At 45.5% G+C, this 19460-nt stretch overlaps 1 protein-coding gene across 2 annotated transcripts in view; it reads right to left on the minus strand.

Annotated features, from left to right (window-relative positions):
* Positions 1–19460, minus strand: part of MGAT4B (alpha-1,3-mannosyl-glycoprotein 4-beta-N-acetylglucosaminyltransferase B) — a 51786-nt gene that overhangs the window by 12120 nt on the left and 20206 nt on the right. Inside the window, exons 2-4 of one of the 2 annotated variants that reach the window (XM_042790220.1) lie at positions 3729–3908; positions 2888–3028; positions 1916–2049 (exon numbers count right to left, since the gene is read on the minus strand). In XM_042790220.1, coding sequence (XP_042646154.1) covers positions 1916–2049; positions 2888–3028; positions 3729–3908 — 455 coding nt within the window. The remainder of the gene's footprint in view (positions 1–1915; positions 2050–2887; positions 3029–3728; positions 3909–19460) is intronic. The other variant, XM_042790221.1, reaches the window with a different exon arrangement.

Consider the following 19460-nt stretch of genomic DNA (forward strand, 5'->3'; position numbering starts at 1 on the left):
ACCATCTGCACAGTGACCGGGAAAACAAAATCCAAGAACAAAGGGCAGGAGACCCAGGAGCAAAAACTGTGCTTGTTTCCTGGTGGTAGCATTGTTTTGGGCAGTCGTACAGATCACGGGACCATGTGTCCCAGGCGGATCTGCAGACGCAGCATCGCAGAAGTTGGGACTGGCTGCTGCTGCGCTGGGCGCCAGGCGGAGGTGAGAAGTGAGACACCGGGGAAGTGTGTCACAAACTGAGGACAGCGCTTCCACGCTGGAACAGTGACAAAGCAGGGTTTTCTCAAGAGGAAAAAGGTCCCCTTCCCAAACAGGGCTCAGACTCCCGGTGCTGGACTGATTTCACACCCCGACGCTGCCAAGAAAACAGCAACGGGAAAAACAAAGGCAGGAAAGATGTTCCTGCATCACTTTGGGAAGAGGCAGAGCAGGCACAGCAGTGGTTGCACGGAAGGAGGACGTTGTGTAGCTACAAGAGCAAGCTTGGCAAGAGAGGACAGTGATGGCAGTGGTGATCTGCAACAGCTACCATCGCTGTTACTCGGATATGGTGTGTGTGCTCCTGCACTTCATGGTATCAGAATTAATATATTCCTTGTTCACTTCCCTTGTTACAGGTACACAAGGAAAGTCAGCAGCTTCCACCACAGTGTGCACCCTATTTTCAAGTCAACTAGAAGAAATACTACTGCAGTCCAAAACAGGAGATATTTCTGATCAAGTTGCTTAAAATCTCTCATGCTTTAACTCACCTGCTGTGAAAACAGCCATCAAACCTGTCCCAGCCCAAAGAGAAATAATGGCCAGGACCAAACCTTGTCCCGGGCACTTTGGGCTGCACCCATCTGTGCACATCTTCTCCTTGTACAAAATACCAGCCAGAGTCCCAGAGGCCAAATGCTACTCAAAACATCAAAATATGGGTATACAGGCATCAAACCCAGACATTTATCTTTGTTCTGCTCCCAGTAACATGCTACTGAGGTTTATCTTTCTCACCGGATTTCTGGAAATTAAGACAAATGCACTTCAGGCTCAAGAAAATAATCCTGAGGGGAAGGCCATGGAGAAAAATAACCACCTAAACCTATAGATAAAAGCAGCTCTCGAGGATTGATCTATCAAGGTTTTTTAGCCCTTGGATTCAGCAACTGATTCTGGGCTCCAGACACCAGTAAGAAGAGGCATATTAGTCTCAGCCCCAAATCAGCGGGCTCTTGGGTTTCAAAAGGGGGTTAGTGCTGTCTTACAGGTATGTGGAGAAACAAAGCTGCTTCAGGAGCAGACCCCAGAGTTCCCCTAGACATGGCCCTGGGGCTGCTCCAGCACATTTTGGGAATAACCACTCAGACACCCTGCAAGAGCCATCACGATTTAGATCAGAACGATAAACACATGTGCTACACGTTTGCCTGCTCACATCCGGACCCTCTCTGGCCCAACCGGTGTTTCATTTTGGGCAGGACGCACCTAATGAGGTGGGTGTCAGTCTCTTCTACCAAGTAACAAGTCATAGGACAAGAGCAAACAGCCTCAAGTTGTGCCAGGGGAGGTTTAGACTGAGTATTAGGAAAAATTTCTTCACTGAAAGGATTATCAAGCATTGGAACAGGCTGCCCAGGGAAGTGGTTAAGACACCATCCCTGGAGGTATTTAAAAGATGTAGGGACATGGTTTAGTGGTGGACTAATGTTAGGTTTATGGTCGGACTCGAGGATCTCAAAGGTCTTTTCCAACCTAAATGATTCTATGATTCTATAATGATCCTGGTCAGATGGCAGCCTAAGGTTGGGCCTATCTGCCTTGGCAAGGGGCAGAGCTGGCCTCCAGGTGGGCAGCTGTCCTGTTTGGCACCGAGTTTGGCAGAGAGTGGGATGGGATGGCAATGGGGTAAACAGGCAGAGCTCTGTCTTACCTCGGCGATGAGGACGACGATGACGGAGTCCTCCTTCTCCTGCTGAGTGAGCTCTGAGATGAGGGAGTTGAGGGTGTCGGTGAGGTAGGAATGCACTTCCCGCTTCACGCTGGGGATTCCCATCACGACAGACACTGCCCAGGGCCATGGAGAGATTTTAGAGAGGGGGGTGTGATGTGACAAGACACTTCGCTCCACTCCCATGACCCATGGTTCACCTGCTTGATGCCACGCTCCATCATTAAAAACCAGAAGCGATCAGCAGGTTGATGGGTTCCTGGGATGCACAGGGTTCCCATACTCCTGTCCCCCAGCCCAGTACCAACCAGTAGCACCCCGGTGTGCCAGGCTGGCAGGGCACCCATGACAGTCAGATAGACTCTTTTCTCCCTGAAAGTCTGATGCCTAAAGAAACACCCCAAACCCCTTCCTCCTTCTAGGGGTCTTTTCAGCCTGTGAAGAGCAACTTCAAGACCACTCTTGTTCTCTCTCCAAACCCCTCCCATGGCCAGAAACACTTCAGTTTAGGAGGGGGAAGTCAGGTCTTTGACTTTGGGTTGGGATTTGGGAGCAGGGGGGAATTGTCCAGTCACCAAAATCCTATTCCAGATGGGATTTGTCTCCTAAGACAGGTTAGTCTCCATGAAGTGACCTCCAAACTATGCTTTCATCTGACCACCTTCCAGGCAAAGTATAGAGCACTCTGGAGATGGAAGCAGCAAAAAACATCTGGCAGAAGCATTGAGAACATTTTAGTGCCAGTCAAGAGCACAGAGAGCACTCCCCCATAGGCTCACAGACGTGACATGGCTTACCCACCCCACGTGTCACGATACCAAGGAAGCTTGCATGATGCATGCAGCCGTTCCTCCAGTCCTGCTCATATCCATACACAGCCAGGCCCGGAGGAAAGGGGAGGGACAGGCACCAAGGTGAGGAAGAGCACCAGAAGCAGCACTAATTCCCATTTACCTCCAGTGCGCCCCTGTCCCACATGCACGGCTGGCTGCAGACTGTTCTCCTTTGACAGCAAATGTGGCAAATGATGGAAGATGGTGGGAAGGTGCAGCACATTCTTGTTGGTGATATTCCACAGTTTTAACTTGGTTTCGTCTTAAAAAGGAAAAGGGAATCAATTGCAAGGCATGGTAGGTATGAAGAGACTGCAAGGCAAAAAGCCTTTTTAGAGCAGTCTGGCCACCCGAAACTACTGCTGGGTTATAAAAAATCAGGCCAACCTTTAACATGCTACCAGAAACCCAATTAGAGTTCAGCAGGAGCCATGAGGGCCTTAAAGAAGTCCCAAAATATTTGGGAAGAAGCGGGGAGAATGAAGATCAAATGAAGGTCAAATCGGATCTTTCTGCAGAGATCCAATTTTCTTCAACTGAGCAACTTAAAAAAAAAAAAAAAAAAAAAAGAATAAATAAATTGGCAAGGGGTGCTCAGCCAGCCTAACTCCTTCTTCCCTGCTCTCTCTGGATACCCATTTTCCATATGGATTCAGTACAGCCATAGGAAAAGGCATGTATGACTTGCAAGAAAAAATCCCAAACCTGTAAGCAAGCAAATTGGCAAATATGCTCAGCAGAGGCAAATCTCAATGTTTCATGATGCAGATGCACCTCTAATTAAACAGGAGTTTAAGAGTTCCCAAGTCCCTCTGCACTCCACAATTTGCTCGTGCCGGGGGAGAGAAGAGCATGTCCTGTCTGCAGCCCTGCACACACACACACGCATGCACACCTCTCTACCTCCTCATTAGCAACTGCTTCAAAACAGCCCAAGATCCTCAACTCCTCTGTTTATTCACCAGATAAGCTGCTCCAGGTCCGGTTAATATCCCTCAGGGCCTGCTTCTCTGAGATTGCTCTCTTGATCTCCTCCAGGACCAGGTTGAGCTCCTTCGAGCGCTTCAGGCTCTCCTGCTCGGCTGCGTGCAGTCGGTCCCGGAGGGCAAGGAACTCCCTCTGGTAGATGTCCACAACGTCACCTGCAGATGGAGAAGAGAGAGAAGCTTTCTCCTCTGCGCTCTGAAGGGTTTCAAGCTGCAAAAGCAATGCCCACCACTCGTACTTCCCCTACCTCCACAATCCTTAAAACATGGATTTAGGGAGCTGTGGTCCAGCACGCACCCGTCAGTGAGAGGGTTGGAGAGAGGGCAGTTTAAATTGCAGAACTACAATTAAAAAACTACTCCCATTTTTCTCTTTAACTTGTGTTTCCAGGTCATACAGAAATACGACCTAGTTCTCTGTGGCCAAAGCATGCAGCAAAAAATAAGTTGCATGTTAGTTCTTCATCACTGTATACTTGGAAAAGGGGAGTCAGATGCTGGCATTAATTTTACGAGCAATATTCTGCACGTCTCTGTAGCTGCAGAGCTTTGGGTGCATGAAATGGTGACCACTGGAGTGAGCAGTGGGGAACCAGAGTCAAGAGAAAAATAACTGGAAGCACTGGTGGTGATGGTCTGTTAAAGCCATGACAGACAAAAGGCACATCAATATTTTTAATTGTCTTGCTCCTTGCTTTGGTTTCCTTATGGCACACAACGGAAAGTTTTAAGAGCACATGTCAAAGGGCGTTCACGGGGGTAACTCAGGAGAACCCCCAGACAGCATCTCAAAGGCCTTCTCCAGGTGGCAAAAGGCATCTCCCTGATGACCCTGGGTGATGGAAAGTGAGATGCTGGCATGACAGATGCTGCTCTGCACTGAGACAAGTGTGAGGACAGCATCTCCTCCAGCTACAGAAGAGAGTCCCAAATTCTAATGGCCAAAAGGGATTTTGGAAATCTAACCTCTCTGAAACACAGCAAGATAAAGAATATCACATATAAATCCAAGTCATATATAAATCCAAGTGTTTGGATACACACCTTAAGGATGCATCATAAATGTAACATATAAAAAAGAAACTTTTGATAGGGTAATAAAGCTTTTTATTTTGAAACAACATCTTATGACCATGCCCTTTTTAAGCAATAAAACTATTGAGAGCCTTCAGTCAGAACTAATTATACAATAGCTGGGAGTGGTATCGGTTAGCCATTAATGGACTTTCCCAGGCCATTTTTCACCCCATTATTAATGAAACTACTCATTAAAAACACACTTTTATCTGTGGTCACTCATGTTTTCAGTAAGGCTGTAAGTCACAGGACTATACCCAAACCAGATTTAGCCACTGAATAGTAGACCCTTAGCCCAAACACAGCCAGAAGAGTTGGTGACCAAAAATACTGCACTGGAACTTCCCAACACAGGGCTAAATATAAATCAGAGCCATTGAAAAAAGATACACTGACTGCATCGATAACTTCTATTTTGGAGTCCATAAAGAAAAATGAATTTTGAAGATCAGACATACCCAGCTCCAAAGCACAGAGTTTCCAAGACAACACTGCTTCCCAGTCCAGCTCCCGGTAATGCTTTTGCCTAGGAAAAGTTTCTGCCATGTGGTCTCTTCCCCCCCAAAAAAGCCTTCTTAAAGATGCACTGCTTCAACACAAGGGACCTCCCCAAGGCAGTCTGGCTCCTATTAACCTTTCAGCATCATTTTCAAAGCCACTGGCATATGTGGAGGGAGCAGAGGAAGTTACACCCATTTGACTTCTCCGTCCATCTGAGAACACGTTACTCAGAGAAAGTCGAGGGATAGACATAAACAAGACCAGTCCTTCCTTTTTCCTCCTGTGCAATGCTGCTTGCTTTCCACTCCCATCAAGAAAACATTTAAAAACTTGCAGAAAAACAGGTTAACACCCAGCTTTGGGAGCTGCTATGAGAATTCACAGGAGGATGTCAGGCTTTAAACTGACGCCACAAGCAGCTAGACCTTTACCTGCTAGTACCTCTCAGATGTAAGAATATACCTTTCACCTTCCCAGTACTCTAGATTTTAAGTTTTCCTACCTGTATTACCAGCTGCATCTGCAAGCATCAGTGAGGAACAAGTCTCACTTTCTGTTTTTGCATGACATGATGGCAGGAACCATGCTTGTGCGAGACTGGAAGCATTTGGCTCTCAGCATACCAGGGGGTTACTATCCCGTGGACACTATCAAAGCCAAATCATAGCTAAAGGCTGCCATTAGATCCTGTTCTGCAATACCTGAAGCAGAGTAAAGGCAAGGATTTGCACTTAATGGCTTTTTCCAGAGCACTGCACTTCATTTGTGTCAGATTTAGAAGGGAAATGTCACTGATTATTCAGTCACTAATGACCTGCCCGCCAAAGCCAAGAGCTGTACTTTTCATTAGACTGCAGTGGTGATGTGCAGTCAACCATTTGCTGCTTTTCTGGCTAATGGTTGGAAGTGAAATTGTATTTGTTTCCGGGGCTCTTGTCCTATGATGTCTTTGTAGGCTTTCCATACTTTAATTAAAATTTCATGAAATTTAAATGCTGATTGATCGTGACCAGTTCTGCTGACAGCTTGAACAATCCGAGACAAAGCCCAAGATGGGTGTACAGTTTCCCATGAATTTCCAGTAATGCCATTTTGCACTCATCGATCTGCAATGACACATGGATGCAGATCTGCCATCCTCGCAAAAATCCTCAGCTGCTCAGCCAGGGAGGGCTCTGAAAAGCCATGAAGGGCAGCAGGGAATACAGTGGGGGGAAATTGGCTCCCATCTCTAAAAGCAAGGTTGGACACAGAAGTCATTTGCTGTTAATTAGGCTGAACGAATTTTTCAGCTAGTGTCAGTTCAGCACAGACCCTTTACTTACCTTTCAAAGAAGCAGCACTCCCTATCTACATATTTATTGTATTCTCTCCCAGTAGAAGACAGAACTCTTAAAATATCCCCAGACTCAAGTACTTCAGGACAAAAACTCCTAGCTATAACTATATTAAAAGAAAGACTTGGCTTTTTCTTGAAAGATAACACATTGCTTCAGGCTTAAAATACACTGGTTTAATAAAGAAAGTCAGTCAGTGTTAGGTGACGGTCTGCAGGACTGACCTGGGAGACCAAAAAAACCTCCTGAACAGGGACATGCAGTATTTGCAGCACACATTGTGCGTGCCCAGTGCCCCGCAAATAGCACATTTCACACCTTGCCATGCCCAGTATTTATACTCAACGGTCTTCCCTGAGCCTGTCTTGAGGAAAGGGCTGGCTGCAAAGCTCCAGGCGTGCATCGAGCATCTTCACGCAAGCCGGCTCTCTGCAGCCCAGACACGGCAGCGCTGGGCGCAGCCGAGCACCGGCCGCCATCTGTCCATCCCAGCACTCACCCGAGCACATCTGGGGGTGCATCCCTGGATCCCCACACCTGGAGCGGGGAGCAGCCTGCAGTGGAGGGACAGTGGCTGTAGGAAGTGTCTGGCTGAGCACTGTTCGCTGACCTGCAGCTCCCTTCTCTTGCCCTGGCTGCACCCGCCCGCCGCTGCCAAGCTTTGGGTTTTTTAGCTGGGGGCCTCCAGCTGAGATCCCTGCACTGGGTTTGGCGAGTAACAACGCAAACTGCTGGGGAAGGAGCAGGCAGGGGTGGTGTGAACGGGCTCCCTTCCCGGCTGCCGGGGTGCAGTGGTGCCCAGCGGATGGGCACACGATGGTGGGGCTCACAGGAGCCTCACGCGGACTCTGCAGAGTTCATCTCCTGCAGCATTCCCAAAGGTTCCTGTCCATCCAAGACAGCATCCATTTAATAAAAAGTATTTCTCCTTGATGGAGAATTATGGGAGTTTGTTCCTATTTAAGTGACTAATAAGCGCAAACCATGTTTGCTAGAAGACACGACGACTGGGACATCCATGCTCACTCTGTTTATCCATTTTCAGATTTTGAGTGAAAGCAAAATACCTAATCTAATCCTAAACCAGCAGACGGGCACAAAATCAGACCAGTATTGATACAACCCCTCCTTGAAATCTCACACAGTCATCCATATATATATATATGTATAGTCAGAAATGTTATAATTCTATATTCTGCATTAGTCTTTCAAATCACACTCCAACCTCCCAGGGAGCCTGTGGTGCATTTTAAACATGTCTGTATTTCAGGACCAATTACTTTTTGTTTTGTTCTCCGCAGATAACCTCTCCCAGCAGAGCAGACCCATGGCCAAAGCCAGAGATTTCCCTCCAATTCAATCTTTTCAAAAGCAAATGCAAAGTCTTTGCTAGCTGGATTTGCTTCTCATTAGGAAGACTTTCTATAGACTTTGTTTAAAAACTAAAAAAACAACCTCAAACCTCTAAACCGTTTATCTTTATAAAAATCTTGGCTTCAAGAGCACAGCTGCACCTTTTGACCCATTGGCTGCAAGAGTTCTCAGGGCCAAAAGAGCTGAAAAAAAGTGCAGTCCCCACTTCACAACACAAATGAGTTGGACCAGAAAACTAAACTGCCTACAGAAAATTTCTCTGCAATGACTGTCCTCCTTTGTTTTATTTAAAGCATCCCTTTAATAAAAAACTGTTCCCCCCTCTATGACTTGCAAGGGCCCGGGGTGACTCCAGAGCACACAAACAACCCTCTCCCCACGCTACAGCATCTATATTATCCAAAAATGCAACCGGTGAAGCACGAGGAGCCAGGCTGGCGAGCCATCCCACCCCAGCTTGCCACCGTCCCCGTCCCAGCCAGGCGCCTGCACTGCCCACGCCTGGCTTTGTCCCCAGCTATTTACAGGAGCTCTTGGAGTTAGATGATGATTAGGGATTTTTTTTTTTTTTTTTTTTTTTTTTTTTTTACATTTTGATGTTTAATGATTTATATAATGCTGGCACCACTCCACACATTACACTCTAGATTGCCCTGATTGAATTGCAACATTCATTAGGTATTTTGCTAACGTAATTTCACCAGACCATTAGAATGGATATAAGGAGTTACCGCGCCATCAGTGAATTAAATTCAGCTCCTGAGATGTGAAAAAAGTTAAGTCCTGATTTACATGGAAATCTGATGGCTAGTATAGCACACAGATGTTAGACACTTTGTACACAGGGATTGGCAGTAACTCTACAATAAACATTTTACGACATTAAAAGCAAAATACTGCCCTTTGCTTGTTTGGCTGTAAAAGGAACGGATCAGCTTTAGACTCACCATAAACAAAATCCCAAAGCATCCCCAAAAAACACTGGAAAATGACTCTGCTGGGGTACATGGAGCTACAGGTAAGTCGTGACAGCAAAAGTACTGTTTTAAAAGCAGAAAGAAAAAGAGAAGATAGTTCAGAATCCAAAATACCCTCAAAAGTCACTTTCCTTGCACAGGATGAAGATTCAGCAGGTCTTTTCCTTCAGATCTAAAGAAACACTAACTGTGCTCCTTTAAGATAAACAAGATGAGAGATATATCATCTCCTCTTCCATGAGCCACCACAACATTGTTCCCAGTCTTAACACTGGGACACCAAGATATGCCAAGCAACAAATTACACACGGTCAAGGCCAGATTTCAGGGAGTGGATGTTATCTGGCAGAATGGACCTCCTGAAAGGCTCCAGCAGTTGCAACTACTCTGCTGGGGGCTGATTCATATCCATAGAAAGAAAGAGCATTTCAGCAGTGCCATCATCACAGAGCAAACATGGATGCTTTATTCAGCAAACATTATGTGCCATTTACAGCTCCACTGTGTCCCAAACCACCTGGATACTGAGTCAAAACAGGCATTTTCTAGATGCTGCTTATAAAATACACCTTGAGTTTCTTTATTCTAAGTGTATTTAAACTTTTTTTTTTTTTTTAAGAAAAAAAGGTTTTAAAGGAAATCCCACTACACCACCGTCACGCTGCTCTAACATATCAGTTGGCACAAGAGTCTTATTAAAAGTCAGCCTGTCTGAAAAAATGATCCTCAAATAAAGGCGGCGCTTCCACTGGCTGCAATCTGGTGTGTGTGTGGTTTTTAATACAGTCATTCAGTAAGAGCCTGTGGTATATTTAACAGCATTTCAACCTTCAACAGCTCCATGTAATGAGATAGAAACGCAATGCACCTCTCCACTGACAGTCTCTACCCAGGGAACCTGGGCGCCCTTAAATCACTATTTCTTCTTTCTGCAGCAGTATGTTTTGATCATATTCCTGTTGCACATCTCCTCGCTGGAGTTTAATGTTGTCTCAGCACATATGTCCTCAGAGGGAGAAAAGAAAATACATCTCCCCCATGCCTTATTATTCCAAAGTAGGAGCAACTGTTTGCATTTGAGATCCAGTTCCGACAACATTCACAGAGATTATTCCAAAAATAAGCTATTTTTTTCTTCTTTCTTTTAAAGTCCTAAGTAGCAAGTTTCCAGGAATGGGGATGAATAGATTTCCTATTGAACCACAACATGGATTGTGAACATTACAATTCCCCTTCCAAAGTGGTGAGCAAGTCGCAGGGGTGCCTGTGCCCAGACCCAAAAAGCTCCCCAGGTTGCTGCAGGAGGGATGCAGGGATGTAGAAACCCAGAAATTAGGAAAACAAACAGCAATGCCCATCACCTATGCCTAAAATGTCTTGGATCAGGGCAGAGGCGGCAGCAGAGCCGTCAGACTGCTCTCGGGTACCTGCAGAGCAGGTTTGGGATCTCTTTCTGCAGCCCAGCTCCATGGGTGAATCACACTGAAGGATACAAAGAGCTCCGAGATCACTGTGAATCCCCTGGGTTTTACTGTGCAGCAAACAAAAGCACGGTGGGCGAGGAAATCCCCAGTAGGTATAAACCACCATCAGGTTCTGCAAAAGGAACTAGTCCTTCTGATTTCTCCTGGAGGTTTATTAACCCGTTCAAAGGATTTAATGAGACGGAGAAATCTGGCAATTAATTTTGCTACAAAGCAGCTAAGAAGGAGAAGGGAAGAGGGCAAATACTGCCCTTGATCTAAAGAGAAAGAAGACACAATTAAATAGTGAATTTTCATTGTAGCAAAAGGTTAACTATTAAGAGGAAGCCATACGGATTGCTATTAAACCCCCCCGTCTAATAGATTTAGCGAGGATCTGGAGAAGGGGATGAATTTGTGAAGCAGCCAAATAGAGAGCTGACACGGAGATAAGTTTGTCAAAGCCAGAAAAGAAGCAAATGACCAGGAGAAAAGGCAACAGAATGGCAAATTAACAGCAAAGCTGATAGATGCAAATTAATCAGAGGGGAATCAAGGTATTTTTCACATGGTTCTTAATTAACAATATTAACTAGGAAGGAGACCAGACCATCAGGGTGTCTTGATGCTGCTCTGCAGGCAGCAGCAATCCAGAAAAAAAAGCAAACAGGGATAGAAAGGGAGGCAAACAAGATGTTCTTCTGCTTAGTGAATGGGATCGGGAATAATACTATGAAGATTATAACATTATTAAAATGATGCTGCCTAATCCCAGAATAGTTTTCACCTCATCTGGAAAAGAGTATTATTACAGACTTAAAAGGGGCTTTAGAAGAGGGTGATGAGAATGATCAAAGGCCTGAAAAAAAAACCCAGCTCTGTGAGAAAAGAAAAAAAAAAAAAAAAAAAGAAAGAGATTATTCATTTTAGGATGGGCATAATAATAGGGTTCATGATGAAAAGCATAGAGTGATATAATGAAAATATATCACAGACTTCCGTTTGCCTTGTCTCAAAATACAGGAGTGACCATTCAATTCAAATATTAATTTGAAACTGATAAAAGGAAATGTGTTGCACAGAGAAAGTATATTATTTCTCTGAAGTCACTGCCATGGAAAAACACTGAAAAGAGGAATTTAAACAAAACTGAAGAGCTGGAAGGTGCTGCAAGCATAGAGGCTCCATGAGATGGGGCTGAGACCAGGGTGGGTAAATCATCAGCCTGCTGGTGGTCCCTGGCCTCGTCTGGGTTGGCAGTCCCCTTTTTCCCCTGTTTCTTGGGAGGAAAACTCCAACTTTCTGTGCTTTTCTTCACAATTTAATTAGAACCACTGCAGCTTTCTTCTTCAAAACAAAGCTAATTCATTAGCAATCTAATTATTTACCTGTGTAGCAAGAATACAGTTTTCAAAGCATTTTTCTCTCAAATAGAAAGTGAAGACTTTGTTCTTGGTGGGTTTTCTAATACTCTCTATTTGATTGGGGGATAAAAACATGCTGAAAGTGAATAAAATAAAACATTACAGAAATCATAGGTCATTAAACCTCAAAATAATTGCAGCTCTACAGGATTTTTAGTGAGGACTTTACACACGCAAACCTGGGCAAGGGGTGTAAAGAAAAGGGGAAAAAGGGGAATGGGAAAGGCTGGGAGCTTGCACACGTGGTCAGCCCTGACAAAGCAAACCTGTGCGGTTTAAAAGAAGATACATTTGCCTAACGCACCCTCCTTCCATGGCAGGAGCAGGGCAAACGCTCTCGGACGCACTTAAGGGCAGCAGGAACAGACTTGCAGCAGAAAGTGTGTTGCTCTCCTGTATTGAAAATGCACTTATAGGAACCTGCTGCAGCTTCGTCACATATTGTCGAGGTCCAGGCACATCGGTCATGGTGCTGGCCGTGCCATGGGTTGTTTTGCTTGTCACTTGTGGCCGTTAGCTTCACGCTGGATCGCAAACCATCACATGCAGTAGAAACCCAAATCAGATTTGCTTGGCTCTCACCACTTGCAAACTTCCAGACTAGATTTCTTTCCCTTTTGCCTTGTTGTCATAACAAGTACCAAAGCTAATGAGCAAAATCTCATAAACTGAAACAATCCCAAAGAAACAGCTGATGTCTGGAGCGTGCAGGACCGCGTTCCCATGGGTGCTGGCAAGGCCCAATCCTGGGGCTTTAAAGAAGCAGAAAATCCTGAAGCAGAGCAAATGCTTCACAGTCTAACAGGAGCCCCCTCTTTGTTAGAACTTAATTATGTTAATAGTGAAACAGAGACCGTGTTCTGCCAAACCCCAAAGCACCCACGCATCCCCCTCTGTGCCTAGTGCTAGTGGCTCGCAAGTCCATCAGAATCCCTCTAAGGAGGGAAGCCTTCTTGGATCTTTGCAAAGGTCACTGTGTTAATCATCACGCCCTTTCTCTAGCAGCAGCCGTCACTAATTGCCTGTGAAGGAATCAAAAAATTCTTGTTAATCCTCCTCCCAACATTACTAAAGTCCAACATCATCTTCATTCCCCCCACAAATGACCACGAGTTACTGGCACTTTGCAGCTGATGGACGAGCTCAGCCCATCTCGGGAGAGATGCAGCAGGGGTGGGTGGAAAAAGCAGTTCCACTTTGCAAATTGAAGGACAGCTTATTGATTAGTAGCAATAAGTGCCAGCACATTGTATTTCCGCACCCCCTTGTACGATCGACCATTGCACTCGTCATTCCACTGAAGTTACCACCAGATTCAGAACAGTCAAAATCCTGGAACAGAGGGAATCTGTTTAATCAATAACATATGAAGCTTTTGGCACAGCTGAGCATATGAAAGAATTCTACAGCAGCAAAATAAAGTATTGCTGTGTTATAAATCAGAGAACACATATGGAAAAGTTAGAGCGAGGTACTAAGTCAGAGGGATATCAAGGAAATCACAGAAGTTCTGGCTGGTGTCCCTGGCTCCACTGATGTTAATAGCTGAGAACTTCAATGCAGGTCAGGTTTGACTTCTTTTTCCAAAAGAGTAACTCATTTGCAATGCATGCAACTGTATTAGAGTGAAAGGATATTTAGAGCGCTCCCTTCACTCCACTGTCTATGTAAATTGTACATCTTGTCTACCTACAGATCCGCAGCAGCAAACAGATTACAATTTCCCTATTGTACCAATGCCCGATCGGATGCACAACTGTTCTGGTGGGTAGAAGCAGATTTTTAAATCACCACATACTGATCATGGGATGAGCTGATCTGAACTGCATTTTGTTTTAGTAGTCTTAAGTAATTTGCAGAATGCTTAAAATAAAATGCATACAGAACCTTTCAAAAATTACTCAGCATTAATATTTGAAATATTTATCCCCCAGGGTACGGGCTTGTAACATGAGCACTTAATGGGGTACATTTTCTTCTCTCCAGAGAAAAAACAAGACATTGCCACTAAATAGCACACTTAGACCAACTATAAGTGTTGATGCTATCTGAAGGCTCTTGTTTCATTTTATATGCTAGGATAATTCCTGGGAAAAAAATATACTGCTAAGATAGTAGGAAGACCCACTTCTCCCTTTTCTTATTCAGCACTCAAGAAAACATGAGAAAGGGTTACCAAATAATGCCGATATGCCTTCTCACAAAACCACACCAGCCTGATTTGGAGTGCAAAAAACCTTTTTATTTCTTCCTATTGCAGAAAGCACATCGCTGGAAGTACAAACAAGACGGAGTTCTTGACTTGCCAGCAATAGCAACCTGCAGTAATTTAACTTTTCCCTATCTGAAAATGCAGGGACTAACCGAGAGCTGGGAGGCCTTGGTTCCACATCCCACAACGGTTCAGCTGCTGAGCTGCCTGCCAGCCCCGTGCCAGCAGCAGCAGCAGCAGCGTTATTCCAGCAGATCGTCCCTGCTGCGAGGCAACACAGATGCTGGCGATGGCACAGCACAATGTGGGAGTTGCAGGGCATTTCAAGGGTAGAAAATAAACAGCTGGGGGAGGAGGAGGATGCTAACTACATGGGTGTCCTACTAAGACCTTTGGTTGCTTATTAAATAATGCCCAAAAGCTTCTCAACAAGCTGCTGCTCTGAAATGTTACTGGCATCTCCCACGCCGCCATGCCAAGCTCTGGGCAGGGTGTCACGAGTGGCTTTTGGGGATCTCACGCCAGGAGTGCTGAAAGGGGCAGGGTGCTCCCTGCGTTGTGCCTCTTTGGACGGCACCAACACCCATGCAGCCCCATGGTCCACTGTATCCATGGGCTGATCCCGCTGGAAAATTAAGCACCCTCGTTGCAGGCTTAATTTTTGGCCAGACCATCCCGCTGACTGAGCCAGCAGTGCAAAGGAAGCATGTGGAACCAGGATGCCCTTTTGGACAACAGCCCAAATGGAGAGCAGTTTAAATGGCTTGTGAAACCACATCCCTAGAAGTTTCGCTTTCTTGCAATGTCAGGTTTACTTAATGGCTTGAAGACTGCACCAAGACTTACAGTATGCTGCTTATCCACCTCCAAAAATAGGTATGCTTCCCATAGCCTGGGACCACAATACCATGACAGCTATGCTTAATTTCATGACTACTCCTAAAGTGCTGTTTAGTCCTGGCAGAGGACATTTCATGCTCCCTGTAAGCGGAGATGCACAGTTCACACCTCTCATTTCCTTTGAACATGTCTATTTAAATGCATTTGGGTTTTCAGTATTTCACACACCATTACCTTTACTGGTGGCATATATAAGGTAACGCTAATTGCTGTGTGGGCTGCTGTGGCTCAGTTTTCCAGACTTTGAAACCAGAGGGAAATGATACAGAAAGATTCAATCTGACATGTTTAGGTGCTGCAAGAATGCAAGATGGACGGGTTCCCTGCTGAAGGGAGAAGAGCCCCCGTCTCCCCACTGGAACCCATGAGCTGCAAACAGTGTCAGAGCCCACAGAGAGAGTTTTCCACGACTCAACAGTTGCATTTTATGCAGCCCAGAAAGCACCAGCGCAGCCGTATGTCCGCACAGGAGCATGTGCAGGACGAGGTTGAATCGGGCTGTCCGCAGAGCAAAGCGCTGCAGCACCCAGCCATGGCTCCCCCGGCAGCACCCCACTGTCCTCAGCCGCTCCTCAGGAGGAAATCAATCGATCAGTCAGTTTTGTACTGGGACAGGACGGTTTGCTGAGATGCTCAAACATTTTTAAACTCAGGAAGGTGTGAGGGGAAAACAAAAGAGAGCAGAGAGCTCCGGAGGGGCCATGGCTGCTCAGCAAAGGCACAGGAGGGAGAGGGCTTTTGCACAAGATGAACCCCAAGCACAGCTGAGCAAAGCCCCAGCTCATACCGAAGGAGTTAAATTGCACAAAATCACAGCAAACTATACCGGTGGGAGTGAGAGAGCGCAGTGCCTGACCCCACTGCTCCCTGCAGTCTGGCTGTCCCAGGGGTGCCAGCAGGTCAAAACCCAGGGAAAATCCCACTGTGGGGGAGCGGGGCTCAGCACGGCATGGGGAAAACAAGCAGTGTGACTCAACCTGATGGAAACTGCCCTTAAAACTTGCAGCACAAGTATTCAGAGCTCAATTCAAGCCCCTGTTCCCTCTGTACAAAGAGGTTTACTGTTGGACTGTAGCGCTCGGGGAGGCCACTTCTGTACTCGGGTGCTTTAGGTACCCTCGATGCATCTGAACATTGCTTTGGAAGTGGTCTCTCACCAGCCACCCAAGCTGCTCAGCACTCTTGGAATACTAAAAGCTGTCATTTGAGCACATGAAGAAACGTTTAGCAATCAGTTAATCCTTTGGAGTGCCTTTGTGAGACATCCATAAAGCAAATCACCCTGGGTGAGTCTCCTGTTAATAACTTACCCTTGTACCCAGCTTCCCAAAGCTTCCTGGGCATAGATCAGCTTTGTTACCCAGGATCACCGCTGTGCGTTGCTGCAAAAAATCTAAGCCAATTTTCTTCTTCTTTGGGATAAAACATCAAAAGAGGACAGTCAGTCTGTCACATACATTAACAATGTGGAAGAAGTGGAGGCAGAGCTGTGCCATAATCTCCAGTAAACCCATGTGTGAAAAGGAGCAATGTGGATGGGTGAGCTCTAACACTATCATGGGCTCAGAGGAGTGGTTCAAAATGCACAGCCCATTTTGCGGAACTCATTATTTAGTTTTATGACTATAGAAAAAAACAAAATGCATAAACAATAAGATCATGACTTTGTATGTAAGTATTTATGATTATGAAGATACTCCTTGAAGACTCCCATGACCATGTCCAAGGCTTGGTAAGAGCAGGGGCATTCTGACAGCCTTATAAATCAGTACACTTGAAGAAATATCTTAAGTTTTCCATAACAAACCAGAGCGAGCCCTGCCAGTGAAAATACACTGAAGGGATCCTGGACGCTCTCAGAGTGAGGCAAGCATTTATTAGCCCTACACTGGTGCAGGCCAGGGCAGCCCCAAGCAGAGCTGCCCAGCACCCTGCACCACGTCCCCAGCACTATGGGTTTTGCCTGGGTGCATATCCTCAGGCACCACCCAGAAGTGATCAAACCATTATGAAAGCCAGAGTGGGGTCAGAATGACACCGACCGCTGCTTTGGCATCACTGCGCCCCAGCGACATCCCCCTCTCCCTCTGCCAAACCACCTCCGGCACCCCTGCAGCTCTGGCACCGCTCATTTGCAACCCAGACAGTGCACGTTGACTGTAGCTAATTCCCTGGATATGCTTTCCCGAGAAGAAGCCTGGCAGCTCTGTGTGTGTGCGGCATATCACATTTCAGGGGGTGGCATTTCTACGCCCCTTCCTCGGCACAGATTGGGAAGGTGTCAGGCAGGCAGCCACACAAGCACCCAGGAATGGGCAGGATGCGAGTGCTAAACCAGCCTTGCACACCTGCAAAGACAAATAAATTCTTTACTTTAACATCAGACAGTAGACTATAAAATGAAGCTATAAGAGCATATCACTGCACATGAAGGGAAATTCATTCTGCTGCTAATGCCCATAACTTCCGTACTGAGAGTAATGGATATCAACAGGAGAACAGACATCTGAGAGTGTTAAAACGTGCACTGTTTTTTTTCCTAAGCTTGTGCTGGGCTCACTACTTGAAATACAGAATTGCTGAGCTCTTCCTTCTCCCCAACCCTCAAGCTGATGTAAGTGTGATTAACTATTAGCATAAATTACCAGAGTTATAATGAATTATCAGAAAAAAAAAGCCTGACTGTTTCTTTGGAGCTATGTTCCAGTTGTACACGAAGTTACATTTCAATCTAAATAAAAAACAACTCCTATGATGGGTATCAGATAAGAAATCAGTCTAAATGATGCTGGAGGTCTTTCCCACCTCCGAAATACACTGATTATAAATAACATGTAAGTTTATGTACTACGGGGACTGGCTGATTCTCCAGAGCTGAAGAGGGAGAGCCAGATGATCTTCCAAAGGCAAAGGGAGAGGAGAAAAGCCAGTGAAGTTTCCCAGCCAGGGCAATGATTTATGGATAGGAGCATTTTCTAACTTCAACTTCTTCAGCAAGGAGACCGTATGCACACGTCTTGCTGTTCAAAGGACATCTTGTGCGTATGAGTAAATTTGTCCAAATTGTTTTGGCTCTGGCCACGGTAGTATGTTTAGTACACTATTTCCAGATGTGTTTTGTATCCTTGTCAGTCTGGGTGCTGCTTCAAGCCAAGAGAGTTATATAAGCTGCAAAGCTTAATTGGATTATTTAGCCCAAATCATTGGCCGAGAAGCAGCGGGGCTGAGGAACTGGCCAAACAGCCTGGAGAGGAGCTGCACCACCACCGGCTTGGGGGGAAAAGGGAGGAAGCATAAGCCAGCAAGTAAATTAAAGAATTCATAAAGCAAGACTGGCCTCCCCATCTCCCTCAAATGTTTTCTCACACCTCCCATCCACTTTACAGAGGGTATATTAGCTGGTATTTTATTAGAGGTATGTTTTCCTACTTTAACAACAATTAAAAAGAGAATGCAACAAGCATTTAGAAGACACGAGCATTTCCTCTCTATCCTAACAAGCATTTCCTGACTGTGCAGCACTACGGCAAGGAATAATACATCCAGCAACTTCATTTTCCCACAATAATATTTTTTCCCAAACTCTGGCTGTTGCAGCAGCTTATTTTCCATTTAAGGGCATAATCCTGCTTGTGGGATAACCCACCCCAGCAGATCTTCACAGATGTAATTACTAAGGCAAAGTCCTAAAAAAGAAAAGTGTTGCAACTATTCTTGGGAAGGAATCAGGAGGGAGAAGAGAGAGAGAACCTGAAGAGTTTCCAAATGCTGTAGATATCAAAGTGTGCCAGAATGTTTTCGTTCCTTTTCTTTTTAATAAAACTGGATAGTTAAGTCAGAAGTTAACACAAGCATATAAACTCACACTAAACTTTGAGCAGGTTGCCTGCCCCATTGCTTAAACAAAGGGCATGAGCATGACTGAGAGCTACTTAAACCCTTGACATGAGGCCCTGAATGGACTTCATACAGCTTCACTACAAATAATTAAAAAAAAAAAAAAAAAAAAAAAAAAAGCAGCCTGGCATCCTTCTCTGCCACTGCTGACAACATTCCCACCGCTCTCCACCAGGCAAAGTGCCATGGATAAGTTCAACAGATTAAAACAACCAGAACAGTACAACAGGCAGGGATGTGCTCAGTTCTACTGGAAACGGCTACGCAAATACTGCAAATCACACGCAGCGCTCCCAGAGAGAAGATGCCTCTCACCCATCCCAGCTCTGGTCCCCAAAGCATCACGCACACAGCAAACCCCCAAAATCTGGGGCTGCAAAGTTCCACCACCTGCATCCGTGCTATGATTCATTAAGAATATTCCCATGAATGAGGAGCTTCCACTACCATGCTGTACAGAGTAAACAGCAGTGGTGATCAAAAAGCTATTTACAGAAGGGCTCTCTGCTACGATCCCTTGATTAGTAGTTATGGAAATTTTTCAAA

Source organism: Tyto alba, unplaced genomic scaffold, assembly GCF_018691265.1.
Source record: "Tyto alba isolate M040663 unplaced genomic scaffold, T.alba_DEE_v4.0 Super-Scaffold_17, whole genome shotgun sequence".
Classification (NCBI taxonomy): Eukaryota; Metazoa; Chordata; class Aves; order Strigiformes; family Tytonidae; genus Tyto; species Tyto alba.